This window comes from Urocampus carinirostris, chromosome 19 (genome assembly GCF_059441175.1).
Source record: "Urocampus carinirostris isolate Australia breed hairy pipefish chromosome 19, RoL_Ucar_1.0, whole genome shotgun sequence".
Lineage (NCBI taxonomy): Eukaryota > Metazoa > Chordata > Actinopteri > Syngnathiformes > Syngnathidae > Urocampus > Urocampus carinirostris.
The window spans coordinates 5,873,381-5,893,714 of NC_142367.1; the positions used below are offsets into that span (position 1 = coordinate 5,873,381).

The 20,334-nt window shown below is 40.2% G+C and overlaps 1 protein-coding gene and 1 pseudogene across 5 annotated transcripts in view; both read right to left on the reverse strand.

The window, feature by feature from the left end:
• Window positions 1-20,334, reverse strand: part of LOC148346986 (gamma-tubulin complex component 2-like) — a 56,226-nt gene that overhangs the window by 19,474 nt on the left and 16,418 nt on the right. For 3 of the 5 annotated variants that reach the window (XM_088322968.1, XM_088322967.1, XM_088322966.1), the window contains exons 3-10: window positions 19,302-19,430; window positions 16,417-16,605; window positions 16,188-16,347; window positions 13,933-14,140; window positions 12,355-12,554; window positions 12,091-12,280; window positions 4,737-4,882; window positions 4,493-4,673 (exon numbers count right to left, since the gene is read on the reverse strand). In XM_088322968.1, coding sequence (XP_088179094.1) covers window positions 4,493-4,673; window positions 4,737-4,882; window positions 12,091-12,280; window positions 12,355-12,554; window positions 13,933-14,140; window positions 16,188-16,347; window positions 16,417-16,605; window positions 19,302-19,430 — 1,403 coding nt within the window. Of the gene's footprint in view, window positions 1-4,492; window positions 4,674-4,736; window positions 4,883-12,090; window positions 12,281-12,354; window positions 12,555-13,932; window positions 14,141-16,187; window positions 16,348-16,416; window positions 16,606-19,301; window positions 19,431-20,023; window positions 20,164-20,334 lie in introns of those variants that run through there. The other 2 variants (XM_088322969.1, XM_088322970.1) reach the window with 2 other exon arrangements.
• Window positions 6,657-6,771, reverse strand: LOC148346987 (U2 spliceosomal RNA; annotated as a pseudogene).

A 20,334-nucleotide genomic window follows, 5' to 3' on the forward strand; every position in this document is an offset into this window, starting at 1 on the left:
TTCTCTATTAAGTACCGTATTTTCCGCACTATAAGGCACACCTAAAAGTCTTATTTTTTTTCAAAAGCTGACCATGCACCTTACAACACAGTGCCCCATATATATGGCTCAATATAAAATTCGCAAGGTCTCGCAACTTACTCAACAGCCGCCGACTCGGTTTTATCCAATGATCGCAGCAAGGCTTTAGGGCTAGGACCTTAGCTTGGCCTTTTGGCTGAGAGTAAGTGTCCCGGCTCCTAGGCTTTGTGGCGTATTATGAACTGACCGATAACGGATAATGAATAACGAAGATAGAACAATAACTCTTAACCCCCCCCCCGAACGTGGGTTAATCCACGGTGTATGCTGGGATTTATATACCGGCGTTTCATTGGCTAACCAATGTCAATCATCATTTGAATCGATCACTATTGGCTGAAGTTATTCGGAGCCTCGGATTGGCTAGATGGCCAAAACAAACCCCGCAATCGGCCGAGTTTAGCAATGGCGTAGCAAGTCCGCGGTGTATGCTGGGATTTATATACCGGCGTTTCATTGGCTAAACAATGTGTCAATCATCATTTGAATCGATCACTATTGGCTGGTTATTCGGAGCCTCGGATTGTCTAGATGGCCAGACAAACCCTGCAATTGGCCGAGTTTAGCAATGGCGTGGCAAGCTTAGCAAGCTTGCTCAAGTACACCATAAAGAAACATGTTTTATTGGTCTGTATTTGTAAATATTCTACTCTCCTGGATTTACTTCACTCACGGTTGTAAGAAGACCATGATTGCGTATCATTATTGAACGTGAGATCTTAGGTGAGTTATGCGGCTTTATATTCTCCCGATATCTTGTTTTAGAACGATCTTGATGTTGCTGTGATGAGTTGAGTGAACTAAACTCAATTCCAAGTGTTTATTGTCATATGCACAGTAAAGTTGTGAGCGAAAAAGAAAATAGAAACATAGAAATGTTTGGCATTACTTGAATCCCAAGACTTCAACCTTCCGAATGATATTTGAAATGACGCATTTAAGTGACATCGTACGGACACCGCATCCGCACGTGTCTACGACACGTATTTGCTTCTTTGCAAGCTTTGGGAATGTTAAGGGGGTAATCAGTTTGACTGAATCATCTGACTGTTTTATCCACGTTCCCATTGTAGCGCCTTTTAATCCGGTGCGCCTTATCTATGTAAGATATAGGACCAAAATCTATTTTTTGGGGGTGCGCCCTATAGTGCGGAAAATACGGTATGTGTTATTAATGCCCAACTCAGTGTTCCTACAGCTTAAGTTAAACTTAAGACCTTTTTTAATGCCTTTGGAAATCAAAGTTAATTTACAGAATCGAAAAAAACACACACAAAAAAACACCAGATGTATTGTAGGCATTTTCAACGAATGTTATTGAAAATTATTTTAAAATCACACTGAGAAATATTTTGCAAAAGGTAAGGATGTTTATTTGGCTTTCTTGGAAAAGGCGTATGACAGGGTCGATAGAGAGGCGTTGTGGCAGGCGATGGTAATGTATGGAGTGGGTGGAAAGCCGTTAGAAGCATTGAAGAGAATTTATGTGAACAGCTGAACATGTGTAAGAGTATGGAGTGAGACAAGCGAGTGGTTCCCTGTGTTGACTGGAGTGAGACAGGGGTGAGTGATGTCACCATGGCTGTTTAATGTGTACATGGATGGTGTGGTGAGAGAGGTAAATGGAAGAGTATTTCGAGATAGATGATGATGGATAACAGTGGAACGGTGTGGCAGGTAAGTCAGTTGTTTGCAGATGACACAGCGCTTGTAGCCGTTTCTGAGGAAACATTGAGAAGGCTGGTATTGGAGTTTGGAAGAGTGTGTGATAGGCGTTATGTGTGAATGTTGGGAAGAGTGAGGTGATGAAGTGTTCACGTGATGGAGTGAGCATGGCATTAGAAATAAGGTTGCATGGACAGGTGCTGCAAGAAGTTGAAAGCTTTTGGTACTTTGGTTGTGATGTGGTTGCAGTTGGTAGAATGGAGTGCGAGGTATTGCACAGAGTGAATCAAGGAATCAAGGTTTTAGGTGCTCTGAAGAGAGAGATGAGCAACAAGAGTATGAGTATGGATGTTAAGAGGGGGACTGTATGAGAGTGGTATTGTGCCAACTGTATTGTATGGCGCAGAGACTTGGAGACTGAACGCAGATTTAAGAAGGAAATTAAATGTTTTTGAGATGAAGTGTTTGAAGAGTATGTTAGGAGTGACAAAATTGGATAGATTGAGAAATGAAATTGTGAGAGACAGAACTGGAGTAGTAGTGGAACTGAGCAAGCGTGTGGATAAAAGAGTACTCGGTTTGTTTGGACACATGGAGAGGATAGATGAGGAGCGAATGTTGAAGAGGATCCACAGAGCAGAAGTAAATGGAGGGAGACCAAGAGGAAGGCCGCGATTAACGTGGATGGGTGGTGTTATGAGTGCACCGCAGGAAAGAGGTCTAAATCTAGTAGAAGCTAGAGTTCTTGTTGTGATAGGAATGAGTGAAGAGGTGTTGTGAAAGGATAGTAGGATGTTTGGACGCGTTCTAAGAAATGGGCAGGGGTAAACCAGCAAAAGCTTTCGGGCCCTGCTGTTGAACAGAAGAGTGTGTTGTATCACCCTGACCAGAGTGACATGGCCGCTTTCTTGTTTCCCGTTTCATCTGGAGGGAAGAAAGCATGACCAACTTAGGTGCAGAGGTGCCTAACTTGTTTGTGTTTGGGTAGGCCATGGTCCAAAAATGTTTTTTTTTTGCTACTTTTTACCTTTTTTATCTTCTTTGTTTTTGTATGCTTTTGTCTTGCTGTCGGTCACCTCTCTTGAGGGATAGGACCAGGGTAGATAGATAGTAGATGGATAGAAAAATCACATTTTGGTCCGGGTAAAAAATTTCCATCTCGAAGACATTGCATTCTCCAAAGTTTTAGACATGGAAAACAATGAATAAAAAGGATGTGACGGTACTTCATGGATTCTCAGCCAACACTGGCAGATAATTGCTTATTCCTAAGAACTCTTCTGCTACATTCATGGGGCATTTCTATCATGATGCATGAAAAAAAAATGACTTTTTGGTCCAGGGAAAAACTTTTTTGAAAAACATAACACTGCCATATTCATGACCAAAATCGAGTGTAGAATCATAAAAACACATGCTTAGAAAAACAACCTTTGCACTCCCTGGATGTGGACAATTGATACATCTTACTAAATATTTGGGTTTTTATTTTTGGAAATCTGGATTGAAGACATTCTAATGCCAATTAAGGCCTTATTTCTTTTTAGAATTCAATGCCATTTCAAGACTTTTCAAGAACCCGTGAAAACCCTGGCAACTGAGTTCAAAGAGCCTTTATATTTTTTTCTACCATGCCTATCTGCTTTTATTTTACTTTTATCATTGGTGTTCCGGCCACGAAGTGCATTACGCTGAAGTAAAAAAGGCGGGGGATCTGGGGGAGGCAGAGTGATATCACGCGTATGATCGTGTTTTTTTAATTTTTTTATTGGAGGATGAAAATGGTGAAAGTGAGGCCTCTTTCAAAAAGGCAAAATGCCAACCCAAACCCCCAAAAAGATGAAAAAGGAAGAATTTATTTGAGCGTGTATAAGAATTTCACATAGTTGCACACGCAACTAAAGGAGCCAGAAGATAGCGTCAGCAAGTACAATGTTTTAAACTTACACCACTTTTAAGCAGCTAACATCGCATCGGCATCTTGAGTCGATCAATTCAATCATTGGAATATTGAATACATTAATAACACTGCATACCTTTTTCCCCTTATTTTAGTATTATTTTTATTTGATTTGGGGCTGTCATCAGCCTAAACTGAGCGCATATTTAGGTTTAGCCATTAGCCGTTATCTTTAGTATTGTCTAACATTGCGACACAACGCAAGCCACTAGCGTTAGCAGCTTCTTTATTTTCAACATTTCATCAGCCCTTGGGTTGTATTCAAATTCTTGATTTGGCTCTTCGTCCATTTGACTTTAACACCCCTGCTTTACACCAACAACGGCAACCAGATGAGACAGGTGCTTTATCTGAGTCAGATCAGAAGGCTTCTCCTGCTACTGGTAACTAGAATTATCCGTTTCATGTGAGGGGGAAAAAATGAATGGCTTGGGGAGGGATGGGTGCCGCCAGGCTGGACTTGCCCAAGACACACCACAAATAGTGGCGCCCCAACAACTCCTCCGCAAGTCGGCCACCGACATCTGTCGACTTTGTGGGGAGAGTGAGGAATCGGCCGAACACCTATGGGTCGATTGCCCCGCCTTCATCGCGGACCGTCAACGATGGGCAGTTGGATCCGAATTTGCGGTACTCGTAGCACAATCGAATTCGTTCCACGTCGTTCCTAAAAATCATCATTAGACGACTTGAAGCGATCTAGCAGCAGCAGCCCCAACAACTTAGGCATTTAAGGGATCGGTAAAGCGCACATAACAATGAATAAGATTACAATGTTTTCAGTACCTGAGGCGGGTCACCAGCTTCTTTTTCTTCAACGGGAAGTGCAGGAGCACTTTGCTTGCATAGTTGAAGGCTTTCTCGATGTGCTCCACGTGGGCCCTCTCCTTCAATGTGTACACCACTTTCTTGGCATCAGGGCAGGTGACGTCACGGCCGCACTCCCGCAGCACGTTCAGGTACTTTCCTGCGACGACCGATTACGCAGTCTCTGGTCAGAGCTCCCTCTGTTGGAGAGAGGTAGCATTACCTGTGCCGAGTATCATGTCAGCCATCTTCTGGAGGAATGACGGAATCTGATGCTGGACGATGGTGTACCACTGGTCCCAGTACTTGTTAATGTAGTGCTCCGGGTTTTTCTCCTTCTGCAGTTCATGCTCCTCCACCATGAACTCACTCTGCACATACACACATACAGTTTACTGGTTTTATTTACTTGGGTTAAGTATGTTTTTTATAAATATAATAATAACAGGGTTCCTACGGCTTGAGGCAAGTTCAATTCAAGACTTCTTAAGACTTTTTGAATGCCTCTTTGAAATCAAATTTAAGACCAAGTCGAAAAAAACCCAAAACTGAGACACACAAAGCAACACAAAAACGTCTTTTACACGATCCATCGTGCTTCGTACACATTACCTGGGACAGCTTCTAGCCATGGCGAAAAACGCTCATCAGACAGTACACTTTACCATGGTCCAAGTAAACATTTCCTTCCCAAGATGCTATTTGTATTGTGGGTAGATTTAAGACATGTGCCCAACTGAAACCACATCACCGTTTTGATACTTATTATTGTCACACCATGTTGCCACCAAAGTAAATTTGTGAATTATTAAAAAAGTTGATGGCAGTAGCAAAGGAGGTAGAGCGATCGTCTTGGGATCAAGAGATCGCAGTTCGAATCCCAGCTCCTCTGTGTTACATTTCGAAGTGTCCATGGGAAAGACACTGAACCCCTAATGCCCCCAATAAGCAGGTTGGCGCCTTGCATGGCTGCATGGTCGCTATTGGTGTGTGTGTGTTTGGGTGAATGGGTAAAATGTGAAGCACATTGTAAAGCACTTTGGGAAGTCTTCATTGACTTGAAAAGCGCTATATTCAAATGCAGATCATTTAATTTCATAAAGCTTAATAAATATTTTCAGTTCAAACAAATCTAAATCTTCTTAATGTTATCACATTTTTAAGACTTTGGAAAATTGGATTGCGGATATTTTATTGCCAATTAAGGTTTTATTTTTAGAATATCGAATTCAATGCCTTTTAAGACTTTTCAAGGATCCGCAGGTACCCCGAAAAACATAAAAGCTGGCACCGGAGCTACTGAGCTACAAGTTTGGGTTCCTTCCTCAGTCACGTACGGTTTAACTCAATCATCAAACGTGCACCCAGAGTTAATCAATAAAAAATCAGAGATAGACCGTGGTAAGGTCATAGTTTAGTAGACACTCAAAATAAGAGTAGACATCAGTGCATTTTAAACTTACAAGGAGAACAGGGGTGAGGAAGGGTTGAGTCCGAGGATGAACATTTTTTTGGATTTCATTATTTGGAGCATGCCGTTTATGATAGTTATCTGAATACCGGAAATTCCGGACTATAAGCCGCTACTTTTTTCCCAAACTTTCAACCCTGCGGCTTATTCAGTGATGCGGCCAATTTATGTGATTTTTCTAACGGCCGTCAGCGGCGCTCGAATACAAAAGGTAAGATTTGGACTGCAACTTCTTAGCTTGTGCACAAATTAAATTAGCGTAGACATATCCTCGTCATGCAAATTGCAAAAAGAAAGGCACATGACGCAACTTTCAAGCTAAACGCATTCGAGCAGTCCGATATGGAAGGAACCAGAGCAACTGCACGTAGACTCTACTTTACGAGCGTGTTGCTAGCGTGTTTTTGAAAAAGGGAGCGTGGGACGACGTCCATATGACAAAGTCTCTTTCCCATACTGAAGGAAGACGACTTTGATGACATCAGATATAAGGAGTAAGGTGAGGGGGGGGGTTTGGGGTTTTTAAGGGTTATTGATCTATCTTCGTTATTCATTATCCATTATCCGTTATCGGTCAGTTCATTATATGCTACAAAGCCTAGGAGCCGGGACACTTACTCTCAGCCAAAAGGCTAAGCTAAGGTCCTAGCCCTAAAGCCTTGTTGCGATCATTGCGAATGCACCGTTCCCGGAGGTACTGCAATACCGGGCCGATGCGTGGAGAGGACAGAGCAAGCTCTTATTCCATCTCCGGAATGCAAAAATCAAAAGGCCAAGGCCAAGCTAAGGACATAGCATCACTGCAAGTACGGTATGTTTTTTTAACAGAGCTGTTTACTGTGTTGCGAGCGTGTTGCTAGTAGCGTTTGGCTACCCTTCACAGGCACGGTTTGGGATGAAAGTTATATTATTATTAAAGCTTTGAAAACTCTCTCTGTGTACCGTCTTTCTATGTAAATATGTGTAACCATGTATAATATGTATTTGCAACTGTATATTTTTGAAATGTATTTATTTTAGAAACTTATTCTGATATGTTTTATACGAGCAAATGAGAAAGTAGGGGCAGGGCAAACGCGGGCTGACGGGAAGTGGAGTAGAGGTGAGACGTGTTTGTGGACGCGGCCGACAATAATGGATATATATTTTTCCCACCCGTACCTTTGGAAATATACTTTTTTCCGTGGATTACTTTCAACGGGCACTGCATTAAATCTTAAGTACCGGTATCATTTTCCGTTCATTTTGCCGGCTGTGTTTTTTGGACTGTGTATGGATTCATTTCGTGTTTATATTGCATTTTTTCAATGTGGGCGCATGCGGCTAATATACAGGTGCGGCTTGTGTACGTACAAAATCGGTTTTCCTCCCGGAATGTGGTGGGTGCGGCTTATAATCAGGTGCGCTCTATAGTACGGAATTTACGGTAATATAAGTTTGTGTTTTGGGCTCCGAAGTGTGTTACTCAAGTAAGAGTACTTTTACTTTGGAAAAATATAACTTAAGTAATAGTAAATAGCAGTCATCTAAATAATGACTTGAGTAAAAGTAAGTGCAGGATGTGCAGATCCTCCGCGAAGGAAAGAAACAAAAAAACGTGAGAAGAGAAGCCCAGCTAGGCCCGACTTCATGATTGACATTCTAAGCCAGAACCCGGCCCAAGATCTTACCTCTAACGAATACACAATTAGTGCCCTGTTTAAGTGTAGCATGCACCTGTCCCATAGGACAACGGCATACAAACTAATGCCAGCTGCCGTTAATCACGATGGAAGAAAAATATTCAATGGCAAAGCCGGGCCAACAGAGAGCAGTGTCAGCATTATTTTAGCAAACTTATTGAGAAACTATTTCAAGCATTTGCAAACACTCCACCCAAAATAAAAGCAGTTTTCAATCCTTGAAAACACAACAATAAAACTTAAACATTATGAAGGCATCCGTCTGAACCCAGTTTAAATGATCACTGGTAGAAAGTATATATACTAAAAAAAAAGGGCATGATAAGATAAATTAGGGCTATTAGCTGTGACACACTAGCCCAAACATCAAGGCCACGGCACACCAGTGTGCCACGGCACACCATTGTGGGGTTGGGGGAACTTCGGCAGCAGCACAATTGAGCACAGGAACACTGTTCATTAGAGGCATTGAAGCGCTACTGAAAGGTAGTGTACCGTATTTTCCGCACTATAAGGCGCACCTAAAAGCCTTTATTTTTTTCAAAAGCTGACCATGCGCCTTATAATACAATGCGCCTTATTTATGGATCAACATTAAGTTTTCCAACTAACTTGCAGCCGCCGACTCGATTTTCCCCCGAACGCCAAGTAGTACGCGGTGGATGGTGGGATTTATTTACCGGCGTTTCATTGGCTAACCAATGTGTCAATCATCAGTTGAATCGATCACTATTGGCTAAAGTTATTCGGAGGTCAAGAGGCGGATCCTTCTTATCATTTACAGACTGCCATTGGCTCAAACGGCAAACAAAGCCTGCAATTGGCCGAAAAAGATGTGTCAATCATCAGTTGAATCGATCACTATTGGCTAAAGTTATTCGGAGGTCAAGAGGCGGATCCTTTTTATCATTTACAGACTGCCATTGGCTCAAACGGCAAACAAAGCCTGCAATTGGCCGAAAAAGATGTGTCAATCATCAGTTGAATCGATCACTATTGGCTAAAGTTATTCGGAGGTCAAGAGGCGGATCCTTTTTATAATGTACAGGCTGCCATTGGCTTAAACAGCGAAACAAAGCCTGCAATTGGCCGAAAAAGATGAATGCGTATAGCATGTGGCCGATGGCATAGAGAAAGCATTTTTTTCTATTCTGTATTTGTAAATATTGTATTATCCTGGATTTACTACCCTCATGGATATAAGAGGACATTGCCTGCACATTATTATGAACACAATGACTTCGGTGAGCTATTCCCGGTTTTATATTGTCTTGTTTCAGACTGAACTCGATGTTTCTGTGATAAGCGGTGCAGATAATGGATGGAATGGAGTGTCTATTTTTAAATTAAACTCAATTCCAAGTGTTTATTGTCATATGCACAGTAAAGTTGCGAGCGAAAAAGAAAATTGATACGAAGGAATGGTTATCATTTCTTGAATCCCAAGACTTTAACCTTCCGAATGATGGAACGATGCATTTGAGTGACATCTTACGGACACCGCATTCGCACGTGTTCCCGACACGTATTTGCGTCTTTGCAAGCTTTCGGAATGTTAAGGGGGTAATAAGTTGGACTGAACTATCTGACTATTTTGTCCACGTTCCCATTGTAGCGCCTTATAATCCGGTGCGTCTTATATATGTCAAAAATAGGACCAAAAACTATTTTTTCGGGGTGCGCCCTATAACCCGGTGCGCCTTATAGTGCGGAAAATACGGTAAATTGTTAAAAAACATTTACTTTTAGATTATCACCAGTATATTAAGCTTTATTAACTAAATAATCAAATAATTGTCAATGTTTAGATACATTCTTTGTTAATATTTTCAATGTATTTTAGTATGTGGTGTAGAGCAAACAAGCCCAGCACAAAAATTACTTCCACCTTCTGTTTCAAATAAAATTTAAATAAAACTGTGTCCTCTTTTGTACAGTCCGGAAGGACGCACCAATTCATCATGTACCATAATCAAATCTGATAACGAAATTTTGAATGTACCGTATTTTCCGCACTATAGGGCGCACCGGGTTATAGGGCGACCCCTGAAAAATAGTTTTTGGTCCTATATCTTCCATACATAAGACGCACCGGATTATAAGGCGCTACAATGGGAACGTCGACAAAACAGTCAGATAGTTCAGTCAAACTTATTACCCCCTTAACATTCCGAAAGCTTGCAAAGAATCAAATACGTGTCGTTGACACGTGCGGATGCGGTGTCCGTACGATGTCACTCAAATGCATCGTTCCAAATATCATTCGGAAGGTTAAAGTCTTGGGATTCAAGAAATGCCATTCATTCCTTAGTTTCTATTTTCTTTTTCGCTCGCAAATTTACTGTGCATATGACAATAAACACTTGGAATTGAGTTTAATTTAAAAAAAGAGCCATCACAGAAACATCTAGATCACTCTGAAACAAGATACTGGGAAAATATACAGCCAAAGTAGCTCACCGAAGTCGTAGCGTTCAATAATAATGTGCAACCATGGTCCTCTTATATCCGTGATTGTAGTAAATCCAGGAGAGTAAAATATTTACAAATACAGATGGTAAAACATGTTTCCTCTATGCCATAGACAACCAAACTTGCTATTCACATTCATCTTTTTCGGCCAATTGCAGGCTTTGTTTTGCCCCTTTAGCCTATGTAAGCCTGTAAATGGTACAAAAGGATCCGCCCCCTTTACCTCCGAATAACTTTAGCCAATAGTGATCGATTCAAATGATGATTGACACATTGGCTAGGAAATGAAACGCCGGCATATGTATCCCAGCATACACCGCGGACCACATCGCCTACGAGGAAAAATCCAGTCGGCGGCTGCTTGCCTTTGTTGCGAGACTTTGCGACTTAATATTGATCCATATATAAGGCGCACTGTATAAGGCGCATGGTCAGTTTTTGAAAAAAATAAAGGCTTTTAGGTGTGCCTTATAGTGCGGAAAATACGGTAATCAAAACATCCAAGGCAATGAATGTATTGACAAAATCATGTTTTCGCTGTACGTAATTATCTCGATTGAAAAGACTTTCAAGTACAGAACATTACGCAAATTTCTCACTTTTTTGGCTTTCTAACAAGTTTAGCAATTTCAAATACCGTCACCCGATACTGAGAGTATCAGATATCTAAGACCACGCCCATAGAGGCATGATCTGGTCGAGCGTCACTGGTCCATATAAAAATAATGAGCAGAGCGATGGCCGTTCTCTTTTCGCCTGCATGCCTGGCTTGTTTGTCTTGCTTGACGCCCGCTTGAGTTCAGCACATGGACCAAATATCTCCACAACAACAAGTAAATGACTGTTTCAGAATTAAATCAATGTTTGCTAGTTCTTAGGAATGAGCGTTTTTTTTCTGTACAATGGAATTTCCCCAAATCGACTAGCATTATAGTGGAAACTTTTTTTGTGCTGGTAACTTCCATACTTTCAGCGGTCGAAAACTTTCATTATCTCGAGTTTTCCACTTTTTTCCCCATCATTGATTCTCTGTGTTAATAAATTGTGTGTTTTATTTCAAACGGCCTGGTTCATTAATTCAATTTTCTTGGGATAAGTAATTCATATCAGACCTCAAAGAACTCCAAGTAATCACGTAATTTAGTCTTTTTATCAGTGTAGGATATTCTACCATCCTTCAGGGAAAAAAAAAGGTTTATGGTGGAGCACAAGCAACACATAGAGGCAAATTTGTTTACTGATTGCAGTAAAGAATAAGTTGTTTCAGTCCTAATGATTTTCAAAATCAAAGCTAGAAAAATCCCTACAGTGGCTATTGTAAACCAGTTTTAGGGTGTTGTTTATAAGCGATATAGGCTTATATGTTAGTAGATACGCTACTGGAAATGTTTTTTCTTTTGCTAATCATTTTGTTTTTGTAAAAAAAAAAAAGTAAATATATTTCTTTATCTCCGCTTTAAACTGCACAATATTTTGATTGGACACATTTGAGAAGTGGATTTTTTTTTCTTGTTTCAGTTGCAGCTTGTCATTAGGGTGGAACAAAGTGGGTCCTGAAGTCGGATTAGTTAGGAACCCATCAATTAGAGTACACTTATGGACACTAGGGAGTGATAGAACTCATGCTCCCAATTCTACAACTTTTTTGAGTTTTTTTTTATTTAGAATTATTTAACAGTTCACTGAGGGAAATACTTATTAGAAGTAAGATATCAGGCCTGATCCCCAAAAAATCCTGAGTCCTCACAGAGAAAAAAGTAAAATTTGGGTTTTATCCGGGCTCAGACACTCAAATTAAGTGAATCTGTCAGGCTCCGGTTGGGCCGAGCTGGACTTTTTAGGCCTGAACTTATCTCAAACTGATTGAATCAATTTTTCTTTTTAGGGTAAAACATGCACAATTAACTTTTTTTGTTCCTATATAACGCAATCAGAGCTCGCCGAGTCAGCACCTGTACGGGTCCTGGATGATGCCGCTGTAGATCCACTTCTCCAGGATCTCAAAGTAAGGCACACTAGCAGCCTTGGTGAGGTACAGGCAGACTTCCAGTGCCTGGGCATCACCAGTGAAGTAGAAAGTGCGGTCGTGGAGGAGACTGAGCGTGGCCCCGCCCATACACTCGCCCTTGTCCACGGACAAAGCTGAAGGCGGAAACAAACTGGAGATGAGAGGCTTTCCGTGTTTCGCCTGGTGCAGTGAGTAGCGGCAAGGGTACCGATGGAAGCCAGGATGTCCATGGTCCTCATGGTGGGCTGCAGGTAGAACCAGAGCTTCTGCAGGGAGAGCAGGCCCCGCCGGTGCACACCTTCCAGCTGCGCGATCAGGATAAGGTACTCCTTGAGCAGAGTCCGCATGGCCGCCGTCAGGGCGTGGTTCACCTGCCCGTACTCGAATGACGACTTCTCTGCCACGAAACTACGTCCAAAAAGATTGAAGAAATACGTACATTTTAAAGGTGGGGTGCATCGTTTGGGGCGTCTTTAAAAAGAGTTGAATGTTGAATATTTTCTCCGTCAAGTATGCGTTAACAATGCCAATCTGAGTTCAAAGAGCCTTTATATATTTTTTTCTCATTGTGCCGATCTGCTTTTATTTTACATTAATCATCGGTGTTCCAGACACAGAGTGCAGGGGGATTGGGGGGGGGGGGGGGGCGTTGGTGGATGGGGTGTGATATCACGCGCATGCTCGAGGTTTTCTTTTATTCTGGGATGAAATGATGAAATTAGGTAAAGGACTGTTTCAAATACAGTCCCACATGAAACGGAGAGCACTGGTTACCAATAGCACAAGAAGCCTCCTGATCTGACTCAGATACACCATCCTTATCATCTTTGGGTTTTTTTTGGTGGACATCCTCAATGACGAGAAGCGGCTTGTAGTAATACTGATACTATGACCTGAATCACTGGGGAAATACTACTTTGTCCCCAAACTGTGAGTGTCATGTTGTACAATACTAATTGCATCTTTGTGGCTTTCATATACTGGTTGAAAAACAAACTTTGTCCTATGCTATTTTGACATATTAAAGAATCAAAGGCTCTTTGTCTGATAAAGGACTTTGAATTTCGTAGTTCTGTATCTATATTCAAATTATGTATTTAACCCTGATGTTAAGAATTGGCACCACTAACCGTTGTTAGCGGGTCAATTTTGACCCAAGGTCTAACTCAGTCCTGACCACCAAAAAGAAAGGAGTATCACACAATGAGGTTATAAAATACAAACAAACATAACAGGCATCCATAACAATATATTTGCATTTTAATTTAATTTGAGGGCCCCTGAGTCAAGTCAAGTCAAATTGTATAGTACCTAATCGTAAGACATCTCAAAGGGCTGTACAGACTACTACTACATAGTCCCCTGATCTAAAACCTACATGAAGGCAAGGAACAACTCAAAAATCTCAGCATGAAGACAATTAACAGACCATACAAACATCTTTTACATGAAATATAGGAAATAACAATGTCTGGATGACAGCTTCCAAAGTCAACATCAGTTATTACATTTTGTTACCTTGAAGAGTCACTGGAGGCGAGATGCGCCTTATAGTCCAGTGCTCATATATAAAAAAAATGTATGACAAAAGACTATTTTTTTTGTGGGGTGGGCCTTTAATCCCTTCTCAACTTCCCCGTACTTGCACGCGCATCATGAATGTACTCGAGAGAGGCTGCAACGATGACACAAGCCAGGTGGTAGCAAGTAAAAAAGTTCAAAATTTTGTACAGCTCCTTGAAGTATTTTACATCCGTATTGTGTGTTTGTAGGCGCAGCAACTGACCGGGTGATGGTGGAGTAGTAGGACGCCACGGGAACGATGCGATGCACCAGTTCCTTAACAGATGTGTCCAGTGTGGGGTCCACAATGAAGGGACGGTTCTGGCAGCCCAGGACGGGCAGAGCAGCCACGGCCCGCCCATCTACGCCCACCAGAACGAAGAGCAGATCTTCCAGGACTAGCTGTTCCTGCGCTGGCAGCGCCAGTGTACCTGCATCCAATATTCACGGCACATTTTGGCAAAAGATCATTGTTTTAAGTGTCAATAGTAGTGATTTTAAGGCTGCAACTAATAACTATTTCACCTCATTTAATGTTTTCTCTCAAATAGGAAGACCCGCTGCTAGCCAATTAGCCATTTTGACTCAAAACATTTGGTTCTAAACAATACATATATATGTAACGGGTGTAATAATAACTTTTATTTTATTGAAATTCCTGCTGAAATATGTGTATAGTTTTTGGTAAATGTCCTGCAATGCTGAGTCCAACAGTGCCATCTGCTGGTATGGGGTGGGGTTTGGTTTTGGCTTCTAACATGTGACCAGGAGGCGGGGTTTGGTGTTAGTCTTACCAGAGAACTACAAAGGTAAGACATATCTTTTGGTGCTCCACAAAATAAGTTAATTTTAAACATTATAACCCCAGCTGACAAATCTCTCACCATGCATAGTAATGTGATTGATATTGTCAAGCTGTTTAGGTTTATTTTCGTTTTGTTTCTGTTTTACTTAATATTAATTCCCCTTGTAGAGATCAAAGAGATCAGACCCAGCAGAAAAAACTAATGTTGTGACTCATCCATTTGCAGGTATATTGTACCCATTTTTATACTCATTGTTGTTTTTATTCCTATTTTCTCATATACATTAAAAAAGGATGATGTTGGTTAAAATTCAGAGTAAAGAAAAACATGTTGAATTCATTGTAAACGTTAAAAATCCACTATACGATCTCTTGTTAAAAGTATCTTGTTAAAATGCAAAGATTTAAAAATGTATTGTGATATTCTAAAATGTATTTTCTGTAAAGTGAAAAGAAAGCTCTTTGATATGCTTTGTTGTTAGTCTGACCAGAGAACTACAAAGAGATCAAAGAGATCAGACCCAGCAGAAAAAGCTAATGTTGTGACTCATCCATTTGCAGAAACTGTAATAATAAAAACCTCATCATTCAGTCCAGCGTGAATGTGGATCTTTGGTGGGACACGTACACTGCGGTTACATATATATATATATATATATATATATATATACATACATACATACACAGTGGGACCTCGCTACTTCGCGGTTCCACGTTTGCGGGTTCAGAGCTTCGCGGGTCTAAAAAATAATAATAATAAAATAAAATAATAATAAAAAATAAATAATAAAGCATTTTTTAAGGGGCGTCGCTACTTTGCGGATTTTCACTTTTTGCGGGTGGTTTTGGTCCCCCATTAACCGCGATAACCGAGGGATTACTGTTGCTTAAACCCGATCTTTCACTCGGAAAAAAACATGTTTCTAGCTTTTACTATTGTTTTATAGACAACAATTGAACACGGCTAAGTATCTTAAAAATACTAGTTTCCAAGCAAACATTTTGTGGAAGGATGCTTTTCAAGCAGAACTTTCACTTTGGTGCTTTTTTATGCATTTTTGATACCTCCAAAATCTAAACAATGCTTTCTATAAACACAAAGGGCACTTAACTAACATTTTATTGCAACAACACTGAACTTGTGCATAAACTTGTTTGAAAACTTTTCAGCGCCCGATGTTTCCAGTAACGTGATCATACGATTTTGGGCACCATGGCAATTGCGTTCCAGCAGACGTGCTCAAAACGTCGTATCTCTCTGACCAGACCAAGGGACTTGTCATCTTTTTTAGAAAGAAAAAAGCTTGAAGCGTTAACTGTCTGTACTAATCTTTATCTTTGCTACTCTGAGCACACTACGCCTATACTCGCTATATGGGGCCGCTGTCACACTCTCAATTGCTGGATAAAGAAAGCAACTAGGAAGTGGGGGCCTGTTCGATGTGTAGACAAAGATCTAACAATAACCAACCCTGCCATCGAATGGTGATTTTTCATACTGATATCTTTTACAGAGGCTTGATACTTACTGATGAGCAGCACCAAATCCATTTTAATATATTTTTAAAAGAAAACAAAAAAAGCTTATTTTTTTTGGTTTGGCAACTCACAGACGATGCTTCTGAAAACGCAGTTGTACATTATGCCATTGAATGAGTTACACAGGCACTCACCCACAGAAAGGGCGGGGTCGAGGGCAGGGGCGGGTCCGGCAATGAAGTCCCCCAGCAGAGCGGGTCGCTCGTACACCCACCCGGGGAAGACAGGATGGAGCTGTGCCGGGTTCTTCTTGTTGTGTTTGTCCCTGAGCATTTTCCGCGTCACCTCGGCCGACTGCGGCAGAAATCGGGTGTGTAAACGGTGCGTAGCAAATGAGCGGAGTAACACGCTTCGCTCACTCACCATTGGTGCATTGGCCGCTGCCGTGGCGTTTCCGAGCTTCTTGCATAACTCGTCCAGCTCTTGCATGGACATCTTGGAGCTGCTCGTAGTCGTGCTCAGGACCTTCGGCGCCGTGCTCATTGAGTTAGCGGATGAAGGCGCACTGGCCTCGGAACGATCTCTGGCGTTCTGCTGCAGACGCTGAAGAGTCTACACAGCAGTGACGGGCGGTCATGCCAATTTATGGTATTTGGTTTACCTTAACTAGAAGTCGATAGATCATCGGGCGGGACCATTATCAGCACCGATTTTTGGGAATTTGATGGATGTGAGTATCTGCATTTTTACTTATTTAACAGCCCGATTAAATATATTTGATGGTATTTTGGCTCAGATGCAGCAGAGCCTGTATCTACCTTTCTCCCACCTTCTGTCTTTTGACGCTACCCACCCGCGCCTTCTGATTGGATAAGCAACCTTGGGCAGAGCCACTGGAGCAGGCAGAATAATGAGCGGCAGCTCTGCTAACTCGTCCCGATATGCCTGAGACTCAATCCGCTAATAATAATGAGATTTTTAAAACTTGAAAAAGCATGTTTGTGATTAAGATAGCATAAAAAGTGTAGTTAACTTCTTCTGGGAAAAAATGGGCAGCTGGAGACGGATATATTAACCTCCCATGATAACATCAGTTTGTCAATCAAGCCTGTGTGTTTGTGACAGAGAGAGAGCATGAAAAGTATGCAAAAGTGGAAGGCCGGGTGATTAGCTTAGTTTGTCAATCTGGCTCTAAAACAGGAGGACCCACACTTTTTAGTCCACCAGTTCCGTTAAACTTTCTATTGCTTTTTGGACTTTTTTTTTAAGTGACTCGTATTGAGTCATGTTGGTTGTATTGACATTTCTTATTAATTTATTGTAAAAAAAAAATTATCAGAGAGCTATTTAAGTTTTTATGTACCTTTATATGAGTTGCTGTTAAGCCTAATTTGATTTTCTTCACCTTAAGTGCACCTTTAAGTGAAAGATTAGTCATGTTAGTTGTGTTGAAATTTTAATGTATTTACTGTAACAGGTTCAAGAGAGCTATAAATTGGAAATTTGAATTTATTACAAATATTGTTTATTTTTAAAATATACCAAATTGTTTGGAATGTTTTAAGCTTTTACTGCAAATGATTATCAGCTTCAAATATCGGTTATCAGCTTTCTCTTAATACTAATAATTGGTATTGGTATCAGCCCTGAAAACCCCATATCAATCCATCCATAATCCTAACAAGTGTTGGGACTAACGTTCATCGAGCAAAAATACCGCATTTTCCGAACTATAAATTGCAGTTTTTTTCATATTTTGGCCAGGGGTGAGACTTATACTCCGGTTAGACTTATATGTGAAATGATTAACACATTATTATATCGTTGACTTTTATTTATTTTTTATTACCGGTACTGTATATCACTTCACATGTTATTTTCCCACTAAGCTGCAAGAGGGCGCTCTAGGCCTGTATTGATCATTTCAACTTTGACTGCAAGGTAAAAGCAGAAAGAGGAATTTTATATTAACTTAACTGTCTTCCCTACTGATTAACTTACTCAGTGCCAAAGATGTATTTTTGCATCATTTATGTTTTTTCCTGGCAATACTCAAATATTATTTAACACTAGAATAGACATTTTTTTATTATTATTATTTTAAAGTACAGTCTAAAATAAGCAATATGTATAATTTTGCTCATAAAACTCTACTAAAATAAAAACATTAAATGAGAAATAGATTCAAATGTGTTTTTTATAATACAAATTTTTGTGGTCAAAAAAATACACACCGTCCCTTTAAGATATATTTCCACCTATAAGAAAAATCTAATACAATCTGCTAGAAGAGAAAAAATGTCTGTTATAAGTATAGAGTTATAAATGTCAGTAGAAATATGGTAAAGTTTAAAAAATGCATCATTTTTTGAAAACAGAGTAAGCTTATGAATATTTATAAAATTAAGTAAAAATATCAAAAAACTAAAACAAAAAAAAACATTTGAATGACGTGAAAATACGTCTATGGCAGTGAATGATCAAGAAAGCACATCATGAATTACAAAGTCTTCTGATCGTTAACTGTTCCTCCTTCGCACACGATGTAACCTAAAAACCCTTAATCCGCCGGCAATGCTTAAGAAGGGTGGGCGTGTTTATATTTACGTACAAAATACAACTAAATACAGTTATGTTGGCGCCGTCTCAAGCACAGAGTACAAAGCCGCTGGATTTCTCCTCATGGAGATATTCTCCCTACCATATATACATCTAAGCCATGTTTACAATTACAAGATAACATACTAAAATAAAGTGGTAAACTTGCATGCGCATATTTTGTTGTGTCGCCAGTAATTAATCGTAGGCAGTATGTGGGGAGGTAGAGCTGCTTATACAGGAACAACTAAATCAATTGGGTAAACCTGAGCACAGAATTCACAGTAAACGTGTAAAGATTTGTGGTCTAATAATCTGTAAAAACTATTTTTGCAATACACAATGCCTGGAGAAAAAAATAAAACGTCTTGGACAGGAACCAATAATTTTTGAATGGTTTGAACCTGATGGATATGGAGTGTCTCGGCTAATTGTTTGTTGCAAGCTCCCAAGATTGCAAAAGCCAAGAAATATGAAGACATTTTACTGCCCCTACAGGTTGGTGTACACATTTTTTCTAATTCTTTAATCATCTGGCTATTTTAAATCAGATCAAAGTGGTTGGCTTCTACGCAAACATATACATCAATTTGTAACTAGTTCCTTTCAGAGTAAAGTGTTACTTTTGGGTGTCAGTTATGTAGGGGAAAACAGTTTTTTTTTTTTTAAGGAGGTAACTGTTAACTAGAACCAATTAATGTTTATCTTACCTGAGAGTCCGCGCACAGGCGGGATAGCAAATAGACCAGTGGGTCCAGGCAACGGACGTTTTTTGACTTCAGCTCCTCATACTTCCTCAAAAAGTCTTCTGGTGTTTTAGAGAATTCAGCCAACTTCACCTTTGGGGTTACAAAAACAAACTTGATGACACACAAGTAGGGCAACTTATGACTATTTTATTAGTGGACAAGTCACAACCTATTGAAATGATTAGTCGAGGAATATGATAATTATCTTTCTCAAGTTTAAAATTAGGTTGATTTAATTATGTGGCAGATGATAATAAACATGAGAAAAACAGGTACAGTTAAAGATAAGATAAAGTTAAAGATCTTTTGTCAAATATACTGTGGATTCAAACAAAAATAAATAAATTAACCCTATCCAAAGCCAAGTAGGCACAGCGATTGGTCAATAGAGACAATATCAGTGTCTGAAACTCATGACAAAAAGTTACCGGACACCAGGGCAGACAACTCTGAGAAGTTGCCTGCCCAGCCGTAAAGTTGCATGCCGCATTTTTACTTAACTTGAAACACAATAAGACAACTAATCGCAAAAAAAAAAAAAAAAATTGTTGCAAAGTATTAAGAATTGATAATCAGAATATATAACAAAACAACACTTAAACATTACGTTTGTTATAAATCTACTTATAATATTCATTGCATGTATAGGACATCGCTGTTTTCCATCTGCCATCAGTATGTACCTGTATTTACTCATCTCCATTCATGCAACGTTTGCGTTGCGTTGTCTGCTACAAGCCACGTGAACTCCTCTTTCCACGATGCTTTTAATGTACGTTTACGTTTCTTAGCATCATCAATTTTGTTAGCTCCTTTTGAATCTTTCTTCCGGAGCTGGGGTTTTGGCTTGATTCCTAACCACTCCTCAATTTTTCTTGTGTCCTCTGTGCGTCCACTTTAGAAAATGATATGAAAATGCACGACTTTAGAACGCTCGGGAGGGTCCGGAAGCACGTTATTCGATTGGCTGCTGAGTATGCAACTTGCCAAACAA